Source organism: Bombyx mori, chromosome 10, assembly GCF_030269925.1.
Source record: "Bombyx mori chromosome 10, ASM3026992v2".
In the NCBI taxonomy this organism is placed as follows: Eukaryota; Metazoa; Arthropoda; class Insecta; order Lepidoptera; family Bombycidae; genus Bombyx; species Bombyx mori.
This window is the reverse complement of record NC_085116.1, coordinates 14,290,588-14,309,408: the sequence shown is the minus strand read 5'-3', so window position 1 is coordinate 14,309,408 and position 18,821 is coordinate 14,290,588. Positions and strand designations below refer to the sequence as shown.

Below are 18,821 nucleotides of genomic sequence, written 5' to 3'. Positions count from 1 at the left end.
ATTTTATTCTATTGGAACGCTCCATGTGCCGTATGCTACGATGATACGACAATAGATTTTCTTGCTATTTAAAATATACAGGTATGGTAATCGAACTTTTTTTTTATTGCTTAGATGTGTGGACGAGCTCACAGCCCACCTGGTGTTAAGGGGTTACTGGAGCCCATAGACATCTACAACGTAAATGCGCCATACACCTTGAGATATAGTTCTAAAGTCTCAGTATAGTCACAACGGCTGTCCCACCCTTCAAACCGAAACACATTACTGCTTCACGACAGAAATAGGCGGGGCGGTGGTACCCACCCGCGCGGACTCACAAGAGGTCCTACCACCAGTCATTACGCAAATTATAATATTGCGGGTTTGATTTTTATTGCACGATGTTATTCCTTCACCGTGGAAGTCAATCGTGTACATTTGTTGAGTACGTATTTCATTAGAAAAATTGGTACGGGATTCGAACACCGGTGCATCGCTCGATACGAATGCACCGGACGTCTTATCCTTTAGGCCACGACGACTTCAAGTGAGACAACTTGTTTCCAAATCTTTCTCGAATCCTATGACAGCTAGAAGATCGCGAATAGTTTCTATACACGTTAACGCACAATACGTTGCGACCAAAAATATTAATGGTTTTTTTATTTTCTTTAAAGGACAGTCACACAGACACCGACACAGTCATTTCAAACAATGCCACTGCTTCTTCATCGTCCTGAAATCTGATGCCTCAAAGCTTTCTCGGAAAGAAACAGAACAGACACAAGGCGCATGGTTAAAACTATATCATGGATGGGTCAATAATTCCAGTCCACAAGATTAAGTACTTCGCTGGGTTGAATGTGCAGATCCATTATTCTGTGTGTCAATTAAAAAGGTTCAAAAAAATGCTTCGGCTACTAAATACTAAAATACTACGTACCCAAGCGAGGATATTTAATCTCGCATCTTTGAGGTCGTCCTATCAGATAATATTGGTAGCGTCTTCTGTAGCGCAAAGATAATTAAATAAATTTAAACAAAGATGATGACATTCGACAAATAGTTTCCTGGCAAACACAATCTATCCGTTTTTAAGCCTTATTGTGCACTTAACCTTTCATCAAATATCGGTTGAATAATTTATGCGAGATACTTGACTATAGAGAAAGCAAAGAAACAAAAGAATTCAGTAATGGAGTTTAGACCACTATATTGTAACTATTTTTTTTGCAAAATATTGAGGGCACCATTCCTTTATCACTGTGAAACGAATTAGGTTAGGTCATATGAATGATACCAAATTGGACTATTACCTTTATGAGTTTACGTAATGACACTGAATCTGTTTCGGCTTCGATGTCATCATAATCAAGTTTATGGTAATGTCAAAATATCGAATGATAACTCAACAAGCGTAGCACTTATGCCAAAACATTCACAGTCCTAGAATCGGCGAAACAAACAGCCGTGTTGGCTTTGTTGCTTTGCCAAAAAATACTTTTTTTATACTCTGAATAATCGTAATACAATGAAATGGTCTACGAACACTTCTTCACATCTAAAGGTAGGTGTTTGTTTATATAAATCAGTAGGCTGATTCTCATTCATGATAGTGGTTAGCGTTCCGTAGAGTCCCCGTTGGATTTTGGACCGGAGGTACATTTGTTAAAGATGCATGACATTCAAGATCTGAGCCTATTGATTTTATTTTTCGCACTTACATATTTCAAACACCGGAGGACACATAATAGTGAATTAAAAAAAATTAATTAAAATTGTCAACTTAAGGCAAATTAAATTAAATTATTTATTATGTGTATAGCGTTATAACATTCTTCTCAGATTCAATTGCTTTTCTGATTAATTCTGAAAGTAAAAATCGATAGGTGTGATACCAATAAAATATACCAATTTATAAGTACATTTTACAGTAATAGGGCACATATTTCGTACGAGCTTAAGGTATAAATCGAATTAGATCTATTTCCCGTTTATAATCGTCATATCTTTACCATTATTAACGAACGGAGGAACTGCTTGTAATCGAGTAATCATTTTGCTTTTAGATATTGGCAATAAAAGTAGTATATTAATGGCAACAGTAATCTATACTAATATATAAATCTACAGTGGTTTTTACGGATGTTCCGTTATAACTACTGAACCATGCATCCGATTGACTTGTAACTTGGTATCCATGTAGAAAATACATGTACTTAATGGATAGGCTAATATTTATATGAGTGTTGGACTCCCTATACCAGTTGTGGGGGCATTAATGATGAGAATCTTTGTTGGGGTGAGAAATAATAATATTAATTTTAAATGCCCAGCGAAGCGGACGGGTACAGCTAGTGTTCTCATAAGGCTAATTCGAGCTTATTTTTGTTGACATCGATTTTCTAAGTTATTTGGAATCGGCATTGAAGTAAGTTTAAATCACTGGTTGGCAGCTATGTGATAGCTTTCGGTGATCATCTCATGTTACCTCCTTCCGAATGTTTTTTTTTTTTATTGCCCTTTTAGGCAGACGTGCATACGGCCCACCTGATGGTGAGTGGTTACCGTCGCCCATGGACTTCAGCAATGCCAGGGGCAGAGCCAAGCCGCTGCCTACCGCTTAATACTCTCCACAAGCCTCGTTTGAAGAACGACATGTCATAGCGCTCGGGAAACACCGTGGAGGGGAAGCTCATTCCATAGCCGGATGGTACGTGGCAAAAAAGATCTCTGGAAACGCACTGTGGATGACCGCAGTGGCTCCAGGTAGTATGGATGAACTCTACTCCGGTGGCGGGCGGGGCGATGGTAAAAACGAGATGCCGGTATCATCTCGATTTCCGGCTCGGGTACCGCAAAACATTCACGCAATGCATTACTGAGCTACTTGAAGGACAATGCGGTAGACAGACTACTGATTACTACTGAACGCGCATACTTTGTTTATTCAATGCAATTAATTGAATTATAACATTTAGGTGTTTAGTTTCGATTCCGTTTGAATAAAACAAGTATATGTTTCTAGAATTTTTGTAACTAATTTTACATTTAATTTTGTATCTTGGTAGTTAACGTTGTACCAAACCAAACGATAAACCCTTCATTTTTCGATAAAATCCATCATTAACATTAAAATTCCCTTAAAGTATTATTAAAATTCTTCACTAACGTAAAATAAAAAAGTTTGTTATTTTGTATAAGCCGTGGAAGAAAAAACAATATTCACACATCAAAATCTGTTAAACACAGCAGCAGTGCATAGAACTGACCGAACTGACTGCAGTAATCATAGGCCTACTAATCATTCGTACAATTTCTAATCGGATGTAATGAAAGAAATATGTTGCTCTCGTTCTAATATTGGTCGCTATCTCTTTCCGGACCATGGCCTAATGTCAAAGTTTCGAGGCATCGCTAGTAGGCAGTCGTGTACTATAGCGGCTAACTAAACTCGCACGCACGTCACGTCGGTAAAATGATCGCACAGGTGCTTAGGACAGAAATTTAAGCTTTAGTTTTGGGAAAAATAAATTAGAAAGGTTTTCGTACCGGAAAATGGGTAAAAAAGCTGATACGACAAAGAGGAGCGCCGATAACAGCCCTGAAAAGAGTGAAAGCCCTCAACCTTTGCAGAGTACTTCATATGTAAGTTTGAAGATCCATAATTCATTAATTGCCGCATTGCTGTAACCTCTTCAAGTAATTACTAAATAATGTTACTATCGAAGAAAATATATAAATTTTGATATACTTAAGATGCTATTTGAGATGTTTTAAATGTAAATATTTCTTATCTTAGCTCATATCTCGTGAGATAAGCATTAAATTAACAAAATAATGCGAAAACAATTTGATATCTAATGTAAATTTATGATGATTTTTTTTGCTGCCTAATATGAAAATGTATATTTTTGTACATAGATGTGTTTATAGATTTGTAGCAAATGAAATTCCATAGAAATTCTATCATTAATTTATATATCATTATTTATATTAATAATTAAAACGCACCAACAAGGTACCCGAACATTTTGCGATTGCACCATATTTATCATTACGAAGTTCTATAAAGTTTTTCGGGACTAGACTATTGGATTTAGAATTATAAACTACTAAATCATAAGTTTTAAAAATAAACTCAATTAGAGGTATGTAGATTTCAAAAGTGACTTCGTATTTTGCACTACGCAAAACCTAAGTAGACATTAGCTAACTATTCAAAACTTAACGGACGGGTAATATTTAAAAATATGATTAACGCAATTTTAATGTTACATTTAAGTGACTACTTAATTTTATTCATCCATTTCCATTTCTTTAGCTTGACAAAAATGAAACAACTAAGTATAGAATTTTAATTAAAATAAGTATTAAGTGTAAAAGTTTTTAACAATTTATTAATATCTCTTATAATATGTATACATTAAGATCTTTTTTTAATTAGGCTGGGGAAGAATACTCCGTGCTAATCAACAGCTTAGCTCTGCCCCTAATATTTTTAAAGTCCATCAGAGACGGTAACCATTATCAGGCGGGCTGCATGTTTGTCTTTTTACAAGGGCAATAAAGAAAACAGTTTCAAACTGATGTTATGTGAGTAGCAACCCACTGATGGGCCTAATGACGTAAATGATGCCGGGAGGTTTATGAAGTCGAGTGATATTGTAATCTTATCCTTACCTACCGATCCACATTAAAAAATCTCATATTGTGGAGGCTTAGCCCTGCGGCTTGTATATCAAATCCACATTTCACTTACATACCTTTTAATCTTACATATGTAAATACATATATTTAAATTAAGAGTCGGATACGCAAAGAACATGAAAAACTTGTTTTCGGTAAAACAATATCGGATTATACGAGTAATATACATATGTAATTTTAAGAAGCTATGTAAAATATCAAAAGCCTATCCATATATTTGTAAGTTCGCGCGCAAACTTTCGATACTTTCACGTGATTCTTTAAAAAAAACACACCATTTTAAGTATTAGAGTTCAATCATGCAATTCCTAGCTACGTCCAGAATATCAAGTTGCCAGAGTGAGAGTAAGTTATTGAATCAATTACAAAATTGATATACAAACAGTACATACTGTACGCCAAGAGTGAGCTTATAAAAAGTGGTAAAAAAACTCATACCGTGAACTTGCGATGAACGTGTGAATCGCAGCTACTATTCTCGTGTTGTTCTCGACTTGTTTCGTGATTCTCGGGTGAATGTGGAGAGGCCTTAACATATAGTAAGGGGAAGGCTACCATTCCGGATTCATGTAATGTGCGTTGGAAATATTCGATTATAATAATTATTATTATTTTTATTGCTTAGATGATTGGACGAATTCATAGCCCACCTGATGTTAAGTGGTTACTAGAGCTCATAGACATCTACAACGTAAATGCGCCACCCACCTTGAGATAAGTTCTAAGATCTCAGTATAGTTACAACGGCTGCCCCACCCTTCAAACCGAAACGCATTACTGCTTCACGGCTGAAATAGGCTGTTATTATTAACAGAAGCTTGTGTGTTTTATAACTGATATTATTTTCAAAAGCGCTACTTTCCCAACAGTAAGACGTATCGAGTCATCCTGATTCGAAGCAATTATGTATACTGGGTCTTCGACATAATGCCACGACGCCCGCAGCTGGGCCCAGGGCCGTTTTATTTGTTCACGGCCGCTGTATTAAATACGACCATCACACGGAACTTCAATAAAAACTTTTTGATAGAGTTGCCAACCCTAATTATTGAAGATATTTAACATATTACGCGCATGTGATTTGAGAAAAATTTGCTGTATGCTGAGCCATTATAATCTATTAACTTTAATGCTCCCAGATAAGTTTGAATGTTGAACCTGTGTAACTGTGACAAAGAGTTGATTTTCGTAAGAAGTGAGCCGAAGCAAAAATGGCTATTTTGGATAAACGTGACGGAAGCAATTGAACCTAACGTTATAGATCAAAGCAATAAATAAATGCCTGATTTTGGCATTAGATTAGTCATTTGTCCAACGAAAAAACTTATAGTGTATACTCTGAAATTCCAATCACTAGAGGCCAGGACGACGCGCGTGATCCTCTTCTACCTGAAATAAAGTACATATATATAGTTGATTCATCAGAGGCCTTGTCTATTTATGGAAATATTAAAACTACAGTATTGCAACTAACCAAAGCCAAATAAATTCTTCGTAAAATATAAGTTGCTAGTGTGAAAGCCTCTTTCGATCTATTAAGAGCCTCCAACATTTAAAAAGCCAATTCGACTATAACTACCTAAATACTCTACGAATCTCAAAGCTCCTGGAATAATTCTGGAATACTTCTGGGATTGTGACGTAATCTCATGCTATATTACATTTTCTTTGTAGTTTGTTGTTAATATAAGCGAATATATATTGGTTGCGTGAACTCTAAACTAATATTGAGATTTCTCAAGCTACGTTTTGCGGTTTAATCGGTGTTACATTGAAATTTTAGAAGTGTTAGATAGATATACTTAGAGAGTAGATATCTTAGTCTCAACTTCAGTACAGTTTCTTTGCCAGTTTATTTTTCGTGTTATTATGTGACCTAGGTATATATATAACTTTGTTTTTTTTCCTCTGTTTATCAAATCTGATGGAGAATTATATACATATTATCAAATAGGAAATGCATTTTTAAATTATAACGTAGTTGATTTTGCAACTAGACGCTAGGAAGCAATTGCTTTAATATCTCATAGTGGGTGTGGTAACAACGGCCTTGTCTATGGGTTCCTATGACTGAGCTTGCTGGTCTATCTACCAGAAAAATGTAATGAAACATCTAGTTAAGATAGTAGATAAGTGAGTTAACATAACGCAACCTACTTTACTTTACTGGTGGTAGGACCCCTTGTGAGTCCGCACGGTACCAACACCCCACCTATTTCTGCCGTGAAGCAGTTATGCGCTTCGGTTTGAAGGGTGGGACAGCCGTTGTAACTATACTGAGACCTTAGAACTTATATCTCAAGGTGAATGGCCCATTTATGATGTAGATGTCTATGGGCTCCAGTAACCACTTAACACCAGGTGGGCTGTGAGCTCGTCCACCCATCTAAGCAATAAAAAACAAGACCACGCTATATTAAACATTAATAAAAGCAAAACATTAACTGTCCCCTTCACACTCATAAGCTAGACCGCGCGAGAGAGAAATGGGCAGACTTTTCATGATGCGCATGCAGTGTGACGTCACGCCACGCGCTTATTCACAAACACTACACAAGCGCAACGTGTGAATGTGTTGAACGCGAGCTATATAGTAGGCGTAGTGGGGTGTCAGGTTATTTTCGTTACGGAACTTCTTGATTCAGTCGCCGCGCTCAAAGCCCGCGATAAAATCTATGCAATAGCTTAAGAATAAAATAATAAACTACTTCTTATTTCACAGGAGCTGTTGCCTGCAGACTTAGTCTATATAGACAGCGGCATCAAGACCAGCCCCGTCAAGTATGACTCGTTATACCCTGAAGTGGAGGAGGTGTTCGGAGTCCCACGTTCGCCTCGACCCTGCACCCTCGTGTGGAGGGATGTGACAGTGCACGTGAAACTGAAAAATGGAAGATTGAAACGACTAGTTAATAATGGTACGTATAAGTTAGAACGTCCTATAGTGCGTCCCGATGTCTTAAAATATCCTACTATAATATTGTTTATGATCAGCCCTCACCACCATCCGGCCGATTTCTGTAGCGAATGGCTCATGTGCTTCGAGAAAAAAGACAGCAGTTCTTCTATTGATTTTAAAATTTTGATCAAACTTCTTAGTAATTTACTTCTTAAATAATTATCGGTGTCGGTAAATAGTGTTATTTCAGTAAGCCTACTTACGCATAAAAAAAGCGATGGTTACCAGCCAATAATTACAACAAAATTAGCGCAGTTGAACCAATGACTCGCGATTTTTGCTCTATAAACCCAAGAGCACATTTTATTAGCTTCAGATTTGATTGTTCTCGTGCGGCTAGTGTCTGTCTGTCTTCGGTGGCGATACCCACAATTACTGCTAATTCTCATCCTGAGTCATAATATTAATATTTTCAGTTCGAATAGTATAACTACTACTTTGGCTTCCAAACCACGATGTCCTACATACCTAATTGATAAAATATTTTCTCGTCGAACCCGTCGCTTGCGACGAAGGGTTCGGTGAGTAAACTAACCCATCGACACAGCCCACTGAGGTTCTTGCCGGATCTTCTCAGTGGGTCGCGTTTCCGATCCGATGATAGATTTTGCGAAACTCTGCTCTTGCTAGGGCCCGTGTTAGCAACACCTCCTGATTTGAGCCCCGAAAGCTCACTTACACGCCAGAGTAACGCTGATATAGCCTTGAGAGGCTATCAGCATAGGTAGGAGAAAATAAAGATAAAATAGTTGAAGTAGAAAAGTTGGTTACTGCTACCTAGAAAATTTTCGGAGGCGAGGCCTACAGACTTATCGTCTGATGAATAATCGAATGTGCTATTAAAACTGCGATCCGCTACTCTCAGTTGTTCAACAAAAGTTTAGCATCCAGAATAAAACTAAATTGAGTTTTAGATAGCATTGTATAAAATATTTATTCAAAACAGACATATTATATGCATTATTATACAAAATGTAAGCCATATTTCAAGATTGACTGACGGGCGCCTCCTTTCGAATTCTAACCTGAATCAGAAACTTAAATACACGTGGAAAGTAATATTTTAGAATACGTGATAATTCACACGCTCGAGCTTACACGTGTGGTGCTTTCACAATGACTTTCAAAGTCCTCGGCCTTAAGAGTTGTTACAGAGATTCAGTAATTTCGTTGTCGGGTCCATTGTGAAACAAAATTTATGTTTAATAAAATATATGTTGCCATTTACAGTACTAGAAAGAAGATCTTTTTGTATTCGATTTTAGATTATGCGGATTGTTCTCATATTGACATTTTTTTTTAATGAGTAGATGAGTGTACAAGCTCTGGTGTTAAGTGGCTAACCGAACCCATAGACTTCAAAACCGTGCACGCCCCTGGCACCTTAAAACCTGAAGCTACTATGAGTGTACAACTCAGTTGTGTAGCATTATAATTTTGACGGGTTTGATCTCTATTACACGATACTGTTCCTTCATCGTAGATGTCATTCCCGAGTTGAGTATACCGGGAGAGCTTTATCCTTTGGACCACAAAATACTTCAGTATTGTTTTGAAAATGATGCTACATTAAAATTATTTTCATTTTTTCTTTTCGCAGTGAGCGGCATAGCGAAACCTGGCACTCTTATTGCTTTGATGGGACCTAGGTAAGATGCTACTGCTACTTTCAGATCAAACAATTTGGCAATTTTAAAGAATCAAACATCAAGCTGAGTTATATAGACAACGGCAATTCGAGACAACAAATTTCGAATAAAAAATAAAGATTAGGTATTATTTTGTTATTTAAAAACAACATTCAAAATTATACAAACAGACGAATCAATAATATTTATTACTAGGTTATCGCTCAAACGACAACGAGTCTATCTGCATTGCATTCCAATATCAAATTTCCATCTTAACTTGATTCAGAATAGTAGGAAACGTTGACACATTGGTTTATTTAAATCCCAACACGACTGAGAAAATATTTAAATTAGATTATAACTTCTCAGTTTTTATAGCAGTTGCTTTCTTATTGTGTTAGTATAGAGGAAGACACGAAGTTTGTAGCCTAGAATCATTTCTTGATCTGTTCCGATGGATGTCTTAAAAAGCGGCTATAGGATTCACTTGAGATTATGCAGCGTTCTCTGAGTATTTATTACACTAATACACTGCCATTTTCAAGCGGTATCTATTGGTGATAATGGAACATATTATCAGCTCAGTAGGGTGGGTACCATCGACCCTTATCTTCATTTCAACATTTAGATTGAAGGGACAACCGTTATACAATAAAATTGAAACTTCTATAGATCTGTTTGCCGGTCGACAAAGGCTTCCGTAAACCATTTCGATTTGTATCGTTTTTAAGTCTTCCTGTTTTACATAATGAAATGAGTCTTAGTTAAATAACGATTCCGATACGGTGCTAGATTCAACGAAGTACTGCTCTTGCTAGGACTAGCGTAAGCAACTCTCTCAGGGTGAGCCCCGTCAGCTCACCTACCAGTCCGGGAGTAGCTGAAAAAATTAAGCTTTCCAGTACAAAATTTATTATAATATTTTTTAATAATAAATTACTGTCACATTTTATTGTCACTGTAAGCATACGGCACATCCGATGGTAAGTAGTCACCGTCACTCATGGACATCATGGTAAGGCCACAGCCAGGCCGTTGCCTACTGGTTTCGGTATTTGTCTAATTTGATGTTTTCTTGCAGCGGTGCTGGAAAAACTACGCTCATGTCTGCATTAGCCCATCGAAGCCCATGTGAGTAGTTTTAAAAAGCTTTGTTTAATATTCGTTACAATAATTTTAAGTACATATGATTTCGGTAACAATTACTTTTTGATACAACATGTCAGTCATATTCACAAACGATGTTATTCACATAATTTTGTAGTAGGCAGTTGTTTGGATTAGGAAAAGCCACTAGATAGAGCCCTATTGCTTGGTTGGGTATTGGTTTATATTATGTGTGCATCGTTTAGATATTCTGTCAACCTTCATTCTGTAAGAACGTAGACTAGACGAGCGTGTCGGTTACAAATTTTGCATAAATTCTTTCTATGAATACATAAATGTCAAACTGTCTGTACGTATAATAATATGTTTTCCAAAATTACATCCGTGGGTCATCGAGATCAATTGATGGAACGTAACATAAATGATTTTTCCTCGTCGAACTTGTCGATTACGATGAAGATTTCGATGAGCAAACTAGCCCACAGATAGAAGCACAGTGAGTTTCTCACCGGATCGTCTTAGTGGGTCGCGATTCCGATCCAGTGGTCGATTCTTCGAAGCACTGCTCTTACTAGGGCTAGTGTTAGCAAATTCTCTCAGCTTGAGTCCGTGAGCTCACCTACCGGACGTAGCTGAATAGCCCTGAGGCTACCAGCGAACAGATCGGGTATAAAAAAAAATGGTTTAAAGTATTTGAATTTGATAATAAATTAATATGTGTTATGGTAAATTAATATGTGTTATTAATATATGTTATGTAATGGTGTTTCCCGAGCGTTATGACATATCCTTCTTCAAACGAGGCTGGTGGAGAGTACTTAACGGTCGGCAGCGGCTTGGCTCTGCCCCTGTAACTGCTGAAGTCCATGGGCGACGGTAACCACTCACCATCGGGTGGGCCGTATGCTCGTCTGCCTACAAGGGCAATAAAAAAAGTGCGTAGAAACATGCACTACTCTACAATCAATTGTAACTAGTTCAAAAGTACAATTCGCGGTATATATTTTTTTAAATGTTGGCAGTTCGAATGAGCACAGATCACGAGAGCAGGGTTTGGCATACTGCATTTTTGTTTAATTATATAATAGTGACAATTATTTTATCATCACTTTCTGGTTTTGTACTTGTTAATTGCAGTTGCATACCAATCTCTGATTAATGCTACCTATGTAGACTTGTAATTGTTCTGCGAGTGTTTGATTTTTTTTTTTTTATTATCTTAATCCCCGTAAGAAAAAACCTGACTACAAAAAAAAACACGAGTATATAAAAATTGGTCGGGGTGATGATCAAAAAATAAATCACTCTAACTAAAATCTTCCGGCTAATAAATAGAAATTTAGGTAATAAACTTTGAACATCTTCCAAGGTATGGATAATTCGTAGTGAACCCAATTTCATTTAAAAAAAGATGAAAAAAACAAAACAAAAGGTTTTTCATGAAAGATAACCACACAATGGAGAACTTTCATCTTGTAGATTTGATGTATGAGGATTGTTATTTGTTTTAAACAATTTTACTCTCGCTTTTCACACAGAAAATCATCCATAACGAGCCACAATTGAAATGTATCAAGTTGCAAAAACTACTATCTTAAAATCAAGATTACACAACAATCAAATTAAAAATCTACATAAAACATGATAATAAATTGTAAAAATCTAGCACGATTCAATAATTTGGGGTACACGTGTAGCATTTGGTGCGCGTTTCATTACCACAACAAGTTACAAAACAATTCGCGTGGTTTACTTGAAGCCTGCTTTAAAATATTATGCAACAGGAAAGTTTCTGACGTTTGATGGTGTTCGTTATTTATTAACTTCATACACAACAGCAAAAGAACCATTAAAATAAACATCTAAATGGAAATATCATCGAAACTATTAGTCATTTGACTTTATGAAATATCTAAAACTCGGCACGCTTTGCTAGGCAATCTGACTTTTATCCGATTGCTACCAAACTACACAGGATCACTAACTAGGCCAATAAGAAAACTTCAACAAAATAGGTCCAGTCGTTTCGGAGTCTCTTTCGTTATATACACTCAACGACTTTTGTATAGCTAAATTAGATGCATCCGAATGTTCTTTGGTAGCTAAGCTGGGTTAGCTCCCTGCATTCGATCCATTGTTTAAGGAAAACCAGGTCCGTAGTGGAGGGAGCCATTCGCTATTTCCACGCCACTTCTGTATTTAGGTCATTAAAACTTACGTGTATTCTTTTCGTTGTTATTTGGGGATTAACTCCTGCCAGATTGCGAAATTTTCAAAGTAATGGTAAATAAAATTGGTCATTTCTGTTGTGTTACTTATGATAAGAGAAGTTAAAAGAAAATGTTCATTGCTGAATGCTCCAATTATTTTTAAACGAATTTCAAATAAAAAATATGTACTGAGCAAGTTCTTAACAAGGTGAATGTATTTTTGTTCTCTTATAGCAATAGCTTTAAAAAACAGTAATTTGAAAAATACCGAAGCGCTTTTGACCTTTGCGAGAGTGTGCTTACACAATTACATACACAATCTCTCCCAAGATTCCCCAAAAATATGACTTCGAAATTTATTTCTTGTGTTTTCAAATTTGTACCCGGTGGCGACCAATTACCTGAAGGTTTGCCAAGCACGTCAGTCTTTGATTTAAATTACCAAGTCATAAGTTCGATGGTTACTTTCTGATTTTTGTAAGTTTGGGTAACCGGTCTGTTTGATGTTAGGGGTCGTGAGTTCTTTCGTCCCTTATCCCAAACAAAAACAAAACAATGCGATCTTCACATTGTGCAGACAATAACCTACTTTTACCGCTTCCCATCAATAAATTGAAACTTATTCCTATTTAAGCCAATCAAAACATATTAGTCGCAAAAAAACAACTATGTTTGTTTACTAATGATGTTTCATTGATGCTTACAAACTGTTATCTAAATTTAGTGTTTTCATTCGCTATGATTTATTGATGACCGGTTTTCGTTCTTCACTACACCTATTTATAAGTCACGATACACAGTAGCACACATATTTACTTACAAACAAATTACATGCTCATAGTTATTGTAGTTATTATTATACTGGTGGTAGGACCACTTGTGAGTCCGCACGGATAGGTACCACCACCCCGCCTATTTCTGCCGTGAAGCAGTAATGCGCTTCGGTTAAAAGGGTAGGGCAGCCGCTGTAACTATACTTGAGACCTTAGAACTTATATCTCAAGGTGGGTGACGCATTTACGTTGTATATGTCTATGGGCTCCAATAACTACTTAACACTAGGTGGTCTGTGAGCTAGTCCACCCATTTAAGCAAAAAAAAGAAAGTTAAATTCAACTATTTTAATCAAGTTATTTTTAAAAATATTTTGTTCTGTGTCCCAATTCAAAGCCCTTTGTATTTGTGGAAGTTCATATAGTTTGATATTAATTTGTATGATCAGATTAGATAATTTTTATCATGGTAAATAAAATATGGCATGAAGAATAAAAAAGTGTGTTCGTTAGTTTCTTATTGTACATATCAACCGATCTACAAATCGATTGGTAGTTTGTGGGCCATTGAGAGACATGAGCAACTAACTCTTTATCCAGAGAAATTGTATAGTTTCATTATTTTTAAATCTCAAATTTAACACAGATGAACCATTAGGAACGCCTATACGGTCATAAAAGCAGCTAATAAAAGTTAATGGCTTTAATTACATTCTAGCAATTTCAGGTCAAAAAACTTATACGATAATCGTCTGTCTTTCGACCCAAAAAAACTCATCTATATCGTGCGATTGATTCTTCGTTACCTTGTTTTTTTAAATGAATAATAATAATAATAGCCTTTTTATTCCTAAACATAGGGTTCCAAGAGGTCCCTAAGTTCGGTGTGCCTTTTGGCATAGGCCTCCTCCAATTCCTTCCAATGGGTCCTATCCCTTGCTACTCTCAGCCAGAATGGTCCCGCTGTCTGTTTCAAGTCATCGTATTTTTTTTTTTTTTTTTAATTAACCTACCCCTTAATTCTTGAAACCAATGTCATGTCTGCTTTACTGCGAAGCTAGTCGGTGCGAGAGGTCTTCTGCAATCTACGCTAATAAAAATCTGTAACCGGGTAAGTACAGCATATAATATAGTAAACACAGCATCATCATAGATGTCGAGATTAAGTAGCCGCATATCCTTAGGATAAAACTTTTTTTGGGACGGAAGGCTTCGCGGGGACTGGTGGATGAGCACGGGTTCAGCTAGGGGGGGAGGGTCAAAGCAGACTGTTGAGTCTCAGTTATTTAGAACCTTCATTTTACACTTTTAATCTCACATTACCGAGCAATGTCAATTATTCCTTAAATGAGAAGCCACATTGTCTAATGTGGCTTCTCATTTAAGGAATCATCAAACTTCCCTTTGCGTTCAAGCCATAGGATATTGTGTGAAATTTAAATTGAAGATCTATCTGAGGCAAGATATATCTCTCTTTTATTACCGCATCACTGCTTGACGGTAGAAATAGGCAGGGGGGTGATACATACCCGTGCGGGCTCACAACACGCCCTACCACCAGTAAAATATGCCATTGTTTGCCTTTTAAGTCTTTATAACTATATGCTTTAAGATTATTTACTGTATTATAATTTTAAATTAATGTGTTTCTATATGTAATTATATGCGTGGATGTTTGTTTGATCTTAAGTGACAGAGATTGATATGTGTGTTTTCAGTTCGTTATGCCTACTTAGGCAGTGATTGATTAGAGTTTTAGAACTTATGCTTAATATTATTACATAGATATCCTTATAATTACTATATTTGAGATATAGTCACAGCGTATCATGCAATAATATAAACGAACATGAGTTACCACTAATAATAGACCAAAAAAAGCATGTGAATGAAAAAATATTTAGCAAATTCTTTATTGTTTACGACTATTTTATCGTCTTCATTTCGTATTTGATAAATCAAACAGTAGCATTAACCGGTTCCAGAGATGGTGTTTTTAGTTAAAATTTAGCACGTTTTTGTTCAATTTTTTTTTGGGTAGTTAAAGAAATGATGTTAAGTCAATTAAATCTTCGGCTTAATTTTGCGTGTAATGGCGCTATTCTGTAAATATCAATGTGTTTTTTCATTGTGACTATTTTCATTATGAATTAGAACTTCTGAATGGGTAATTATAATGAAGTACAAAAGTGATATGCATAGGAAGGACCCGTTCAATAATAAATGTTAATAAGTACCAATGTTTTCGAAAACATAACTTTACAGTTTGTATGGTCAGGTTTTAAACGTGGCATAATTATTATTAATACCCAAATATGGGGGCTCGCAAGAACCCGAAAAACGATTGAGCACAACTTGAACCGATGTTAAAAAGCTGTTGGGAAATAGTATACTTATTAAATTAAATAGCAATAAGGTAATAAATAGGTTAAAAACTAATTAAAAACTACATTATTGCGTAACATCCAATAACACAATGCTGGCTGATTGAATACTGACTAACAATGTGGCTAATTGGTTTATAATGTTCAATTAACTAATGTTGGTGCTGGAAGAAGCAGCAAGCTTAGTGACCATTACAGATTTAAAAAAAACTGCTTATTAACAAGAAGATCGAAATATTTTAATCCTGGCCTCAAGCTACCACTTTTATTCGTCCATAGTAGCAGGTTCCGTGGATTTCCGATTTAACCACGATGACATACTATCTAAAACAAGGACGAGGAACACGCGGCTTGCCAAGCATTTCTAAAATTGAATTTATTTTATCGACTTTCTCTCGTCCATTTGTTTTTCTGTTCTTTTTTTGTTTGTTTTTAACAAAGAAATAAAGTTTCGAAAATTATTAATAAGAGTTCATCTATGTAAGTCCCGTTAAAAAAAAATTTAATTGGCCCATTGATTAAAAAGGTTGCTCAGCCCTAATCTAAGCTGGTAATGGATCTTGCTGTGAACTCGCACGGTGAGATACTTACTATTATGATATACCATTTAATAAGCAAAATGCCAGTAAGTAGCTATGCGCTTTTGTTTGAAGATCAGACACCTTTTTGCTTAGAAGTTTCTTAGGAGTTAGTGTTAGAATAGAAGGTGAAAATAATAGATGTAAAATGTACCACGAGGTTTATGTAGTTATGGGTGGGTGTATTGTTATAAAGTGATAATTTTTATTACCTGATGTTGTATTGATCATGGATAAAGAAAAAACAATTATAACAAGTTACTAAGTTAAGTATATGTTAATGTACAAGTTTTTTATGTACAGCAATGTAATGTAATGCTACAAGTGAGACCTTAGAAATCTTATCTTAAGGTGAGTGGCGGCATTAACATTGTAGTTGTCTGTGGGCTCCAGTAACCACTTAATACCAGGTGGGCCGTGAGCTGGTCCACACATCTAAGCAAAAAAAAATATTTGTCCGTCTTTCACGCAACAACTGAGCTATGATTTCGATGTATTTTTTTTTACAAAAATTAGTCGAACTTGAAACAGGAAAAATTGGAATTTTTTTACAAACACATGAGCAATGATAAATTTCAAGCCAATCGCACGTCTGCTTTTTATAAATAAAATATACATATGCAAATATAACAGAAACCAAATTTGAATTAAAATACCGATTAATTAATTAATACGAATAGAAGATGATGCATCTGTTTGAAAATAGATTCGACAATTTTTAACAATTGGTTTTGATAAGTCGAAATGTAATTCAAAAAGGTTTTGGTACTCAGAATACTTTTAAACTAATAACAAACAACAAGGAGGTTATATAAAGTTTACGATCAGCTTCTGTATCACATGATGGGTACCATATTCACTTATTAAGGGAAATATTAGAATTCCGTACATAATGACGGAATTATAACCCAGAAATGCAATACACCGATGGTGGTGGTCTACCTATTTTGTGAACCCCATTGGTAAAATTAGTTTTTTTATTTATTACTTAGATGGCTGTGAGCTAGTCCACCCGTTTGGGCAATAAAAAAAAATCAACATTAATACTATCCAGCAGTAGTACTATCTATAAAGTAATTAACGTAAATCAAAATATTTTAAATAGTCTACTCGTTAATTAAATCACAACAAAACTGCGAACGAGATTAGAAAACCAATAATAGTTATTTAAATCTAGCTAATATTTTAATTTGTAAAAGTGGATCTATTCAGTTTTCGTAACCCTGACAGTGACCTTAAAGACGACAATAATTTAAGAGGCTGTGTATTTTATGCACTTTTTATTGTTTTATTTATAAAAATATGGCGTTTCTTTACTTGCAATATTTTTATATATACACCTACTAGCCGTACTGGCCCGCTTCGCTGGGCATTTAAAATTAACATTATTATTTATTGTCATTATTATTAGGGAGTCCAACACTCATAAAAATATTAGCCTATCCATTAAGTACATTTTCTACATGGATACCAAGTTTCAAGTCAACCGGATGCATCAGTAGTTACAACGGAACATCCGTGAAAACCACTGTAGAGTTATATGAGGCCATCGGCGCAAAAGTGGCCTAACCCGCAATTTTGTATATTCAAGCATGTATGACGTATATTGGAATTTATATAAAATATAATAAATTTTGATGTTAAACCGGCGATCCATAGTTTTATCCATAGATAACAGATAGCTTTGTAAACATAATTTTTGCGCGGACTGTTTTTTTGCTTACTCAAATTCAAATTCATGAAAATTCAAACCTAATTGCCTCCATACTAACTATAATAAGCTTAGGCCTCTTTTGCGCTGAAGGTCTCATATATTAGTATAGATTAAAATGTGATATTTAAAGAAATATGACTGACAAGCTTATTCTTACAGTCGGAACAGTGATAGACGGCGAAATCATCATGAACGGTCGTCCAGTCTGCAGCTACGTGGACAGAGAAAGCGGCTACATGCATCAAGACGACATCTTCGCTGAAAACCTAACAGTTATCGAGCATCTAACGGTCATGGTAAATAATTTCAAGCCCTCGATCCTTCACAGAATATATGGAATTTACGAGTTATCCAAGTCCTTAATTATAGCTAATTTTACTAGATTCTTTGATCACACCACAAGTTCCAATACGCTTTCCTTGAATACCTTCCCGGATTCTCCCTGCCCACCTCTAGTTATTTCCTAAATACCAGGCAAGACCAGGCACCATCACCATACCATACCGTACCATACTTATTTATGTTCCCGTTTCTATTCCCCTCACAGTCGTTACTATTTATAGTTGTTGTCTATGTATGAACTTTAGTGAATATTAATAAATTGGAAGGACCGTGAGATATCTGGAGTCTGCTAAGTATGAATCCATGTCCGTCAAACTTCATTTGATATAGTGTAGGCCGGCACAAATTACAGATCTTGAGATGGATGCTTGATGATTTGTATTATTGTCAATTTGGAGCTCAATTAATAAAATTCAATCCTTCAAGATGTA

The 18,821-nt window shown here is 35.8% G+C and overlaps 1 protein-coding gene across 1 annotated transcript in view; it reads left to right on the top strand.

Annotated features, from left to right (window-relative positions):
- Window positions 1–3,382: 3,382 nt before the first annotated feature.
- Window positions 3,383–18,821, top strand: part of -w-2 (scarlet) — a 33,633-nt gene continuing 18,194 nt past the window's right edge. Inside the window, exons 1-5 of the mRNA NM_001256993.2 lie at window positions 3,383–3,630; window positions 7,415–7,610; window positions 9,252–9,300; window positions 10,364–10,413; window positions 18,208–18,344. Of these exons, the coding sequence (NP_001243922.1) occupies window positions 3,541–3,630; window positions 7,415–7,610; window positions 9,252–9,300; window positions 10,364–10,413; window positions 18,208–18,344 (522 nt within the window). The 5' untranslated portion in view covers window positions 3,383–3,540. The remainder of the gene's footprint in view (window positions 3,631–7,414; window positions 7,611–9,251; window positions 9,301–10,363; window positions 10,414–18,207; window positions 18,345–18,821) is intronic.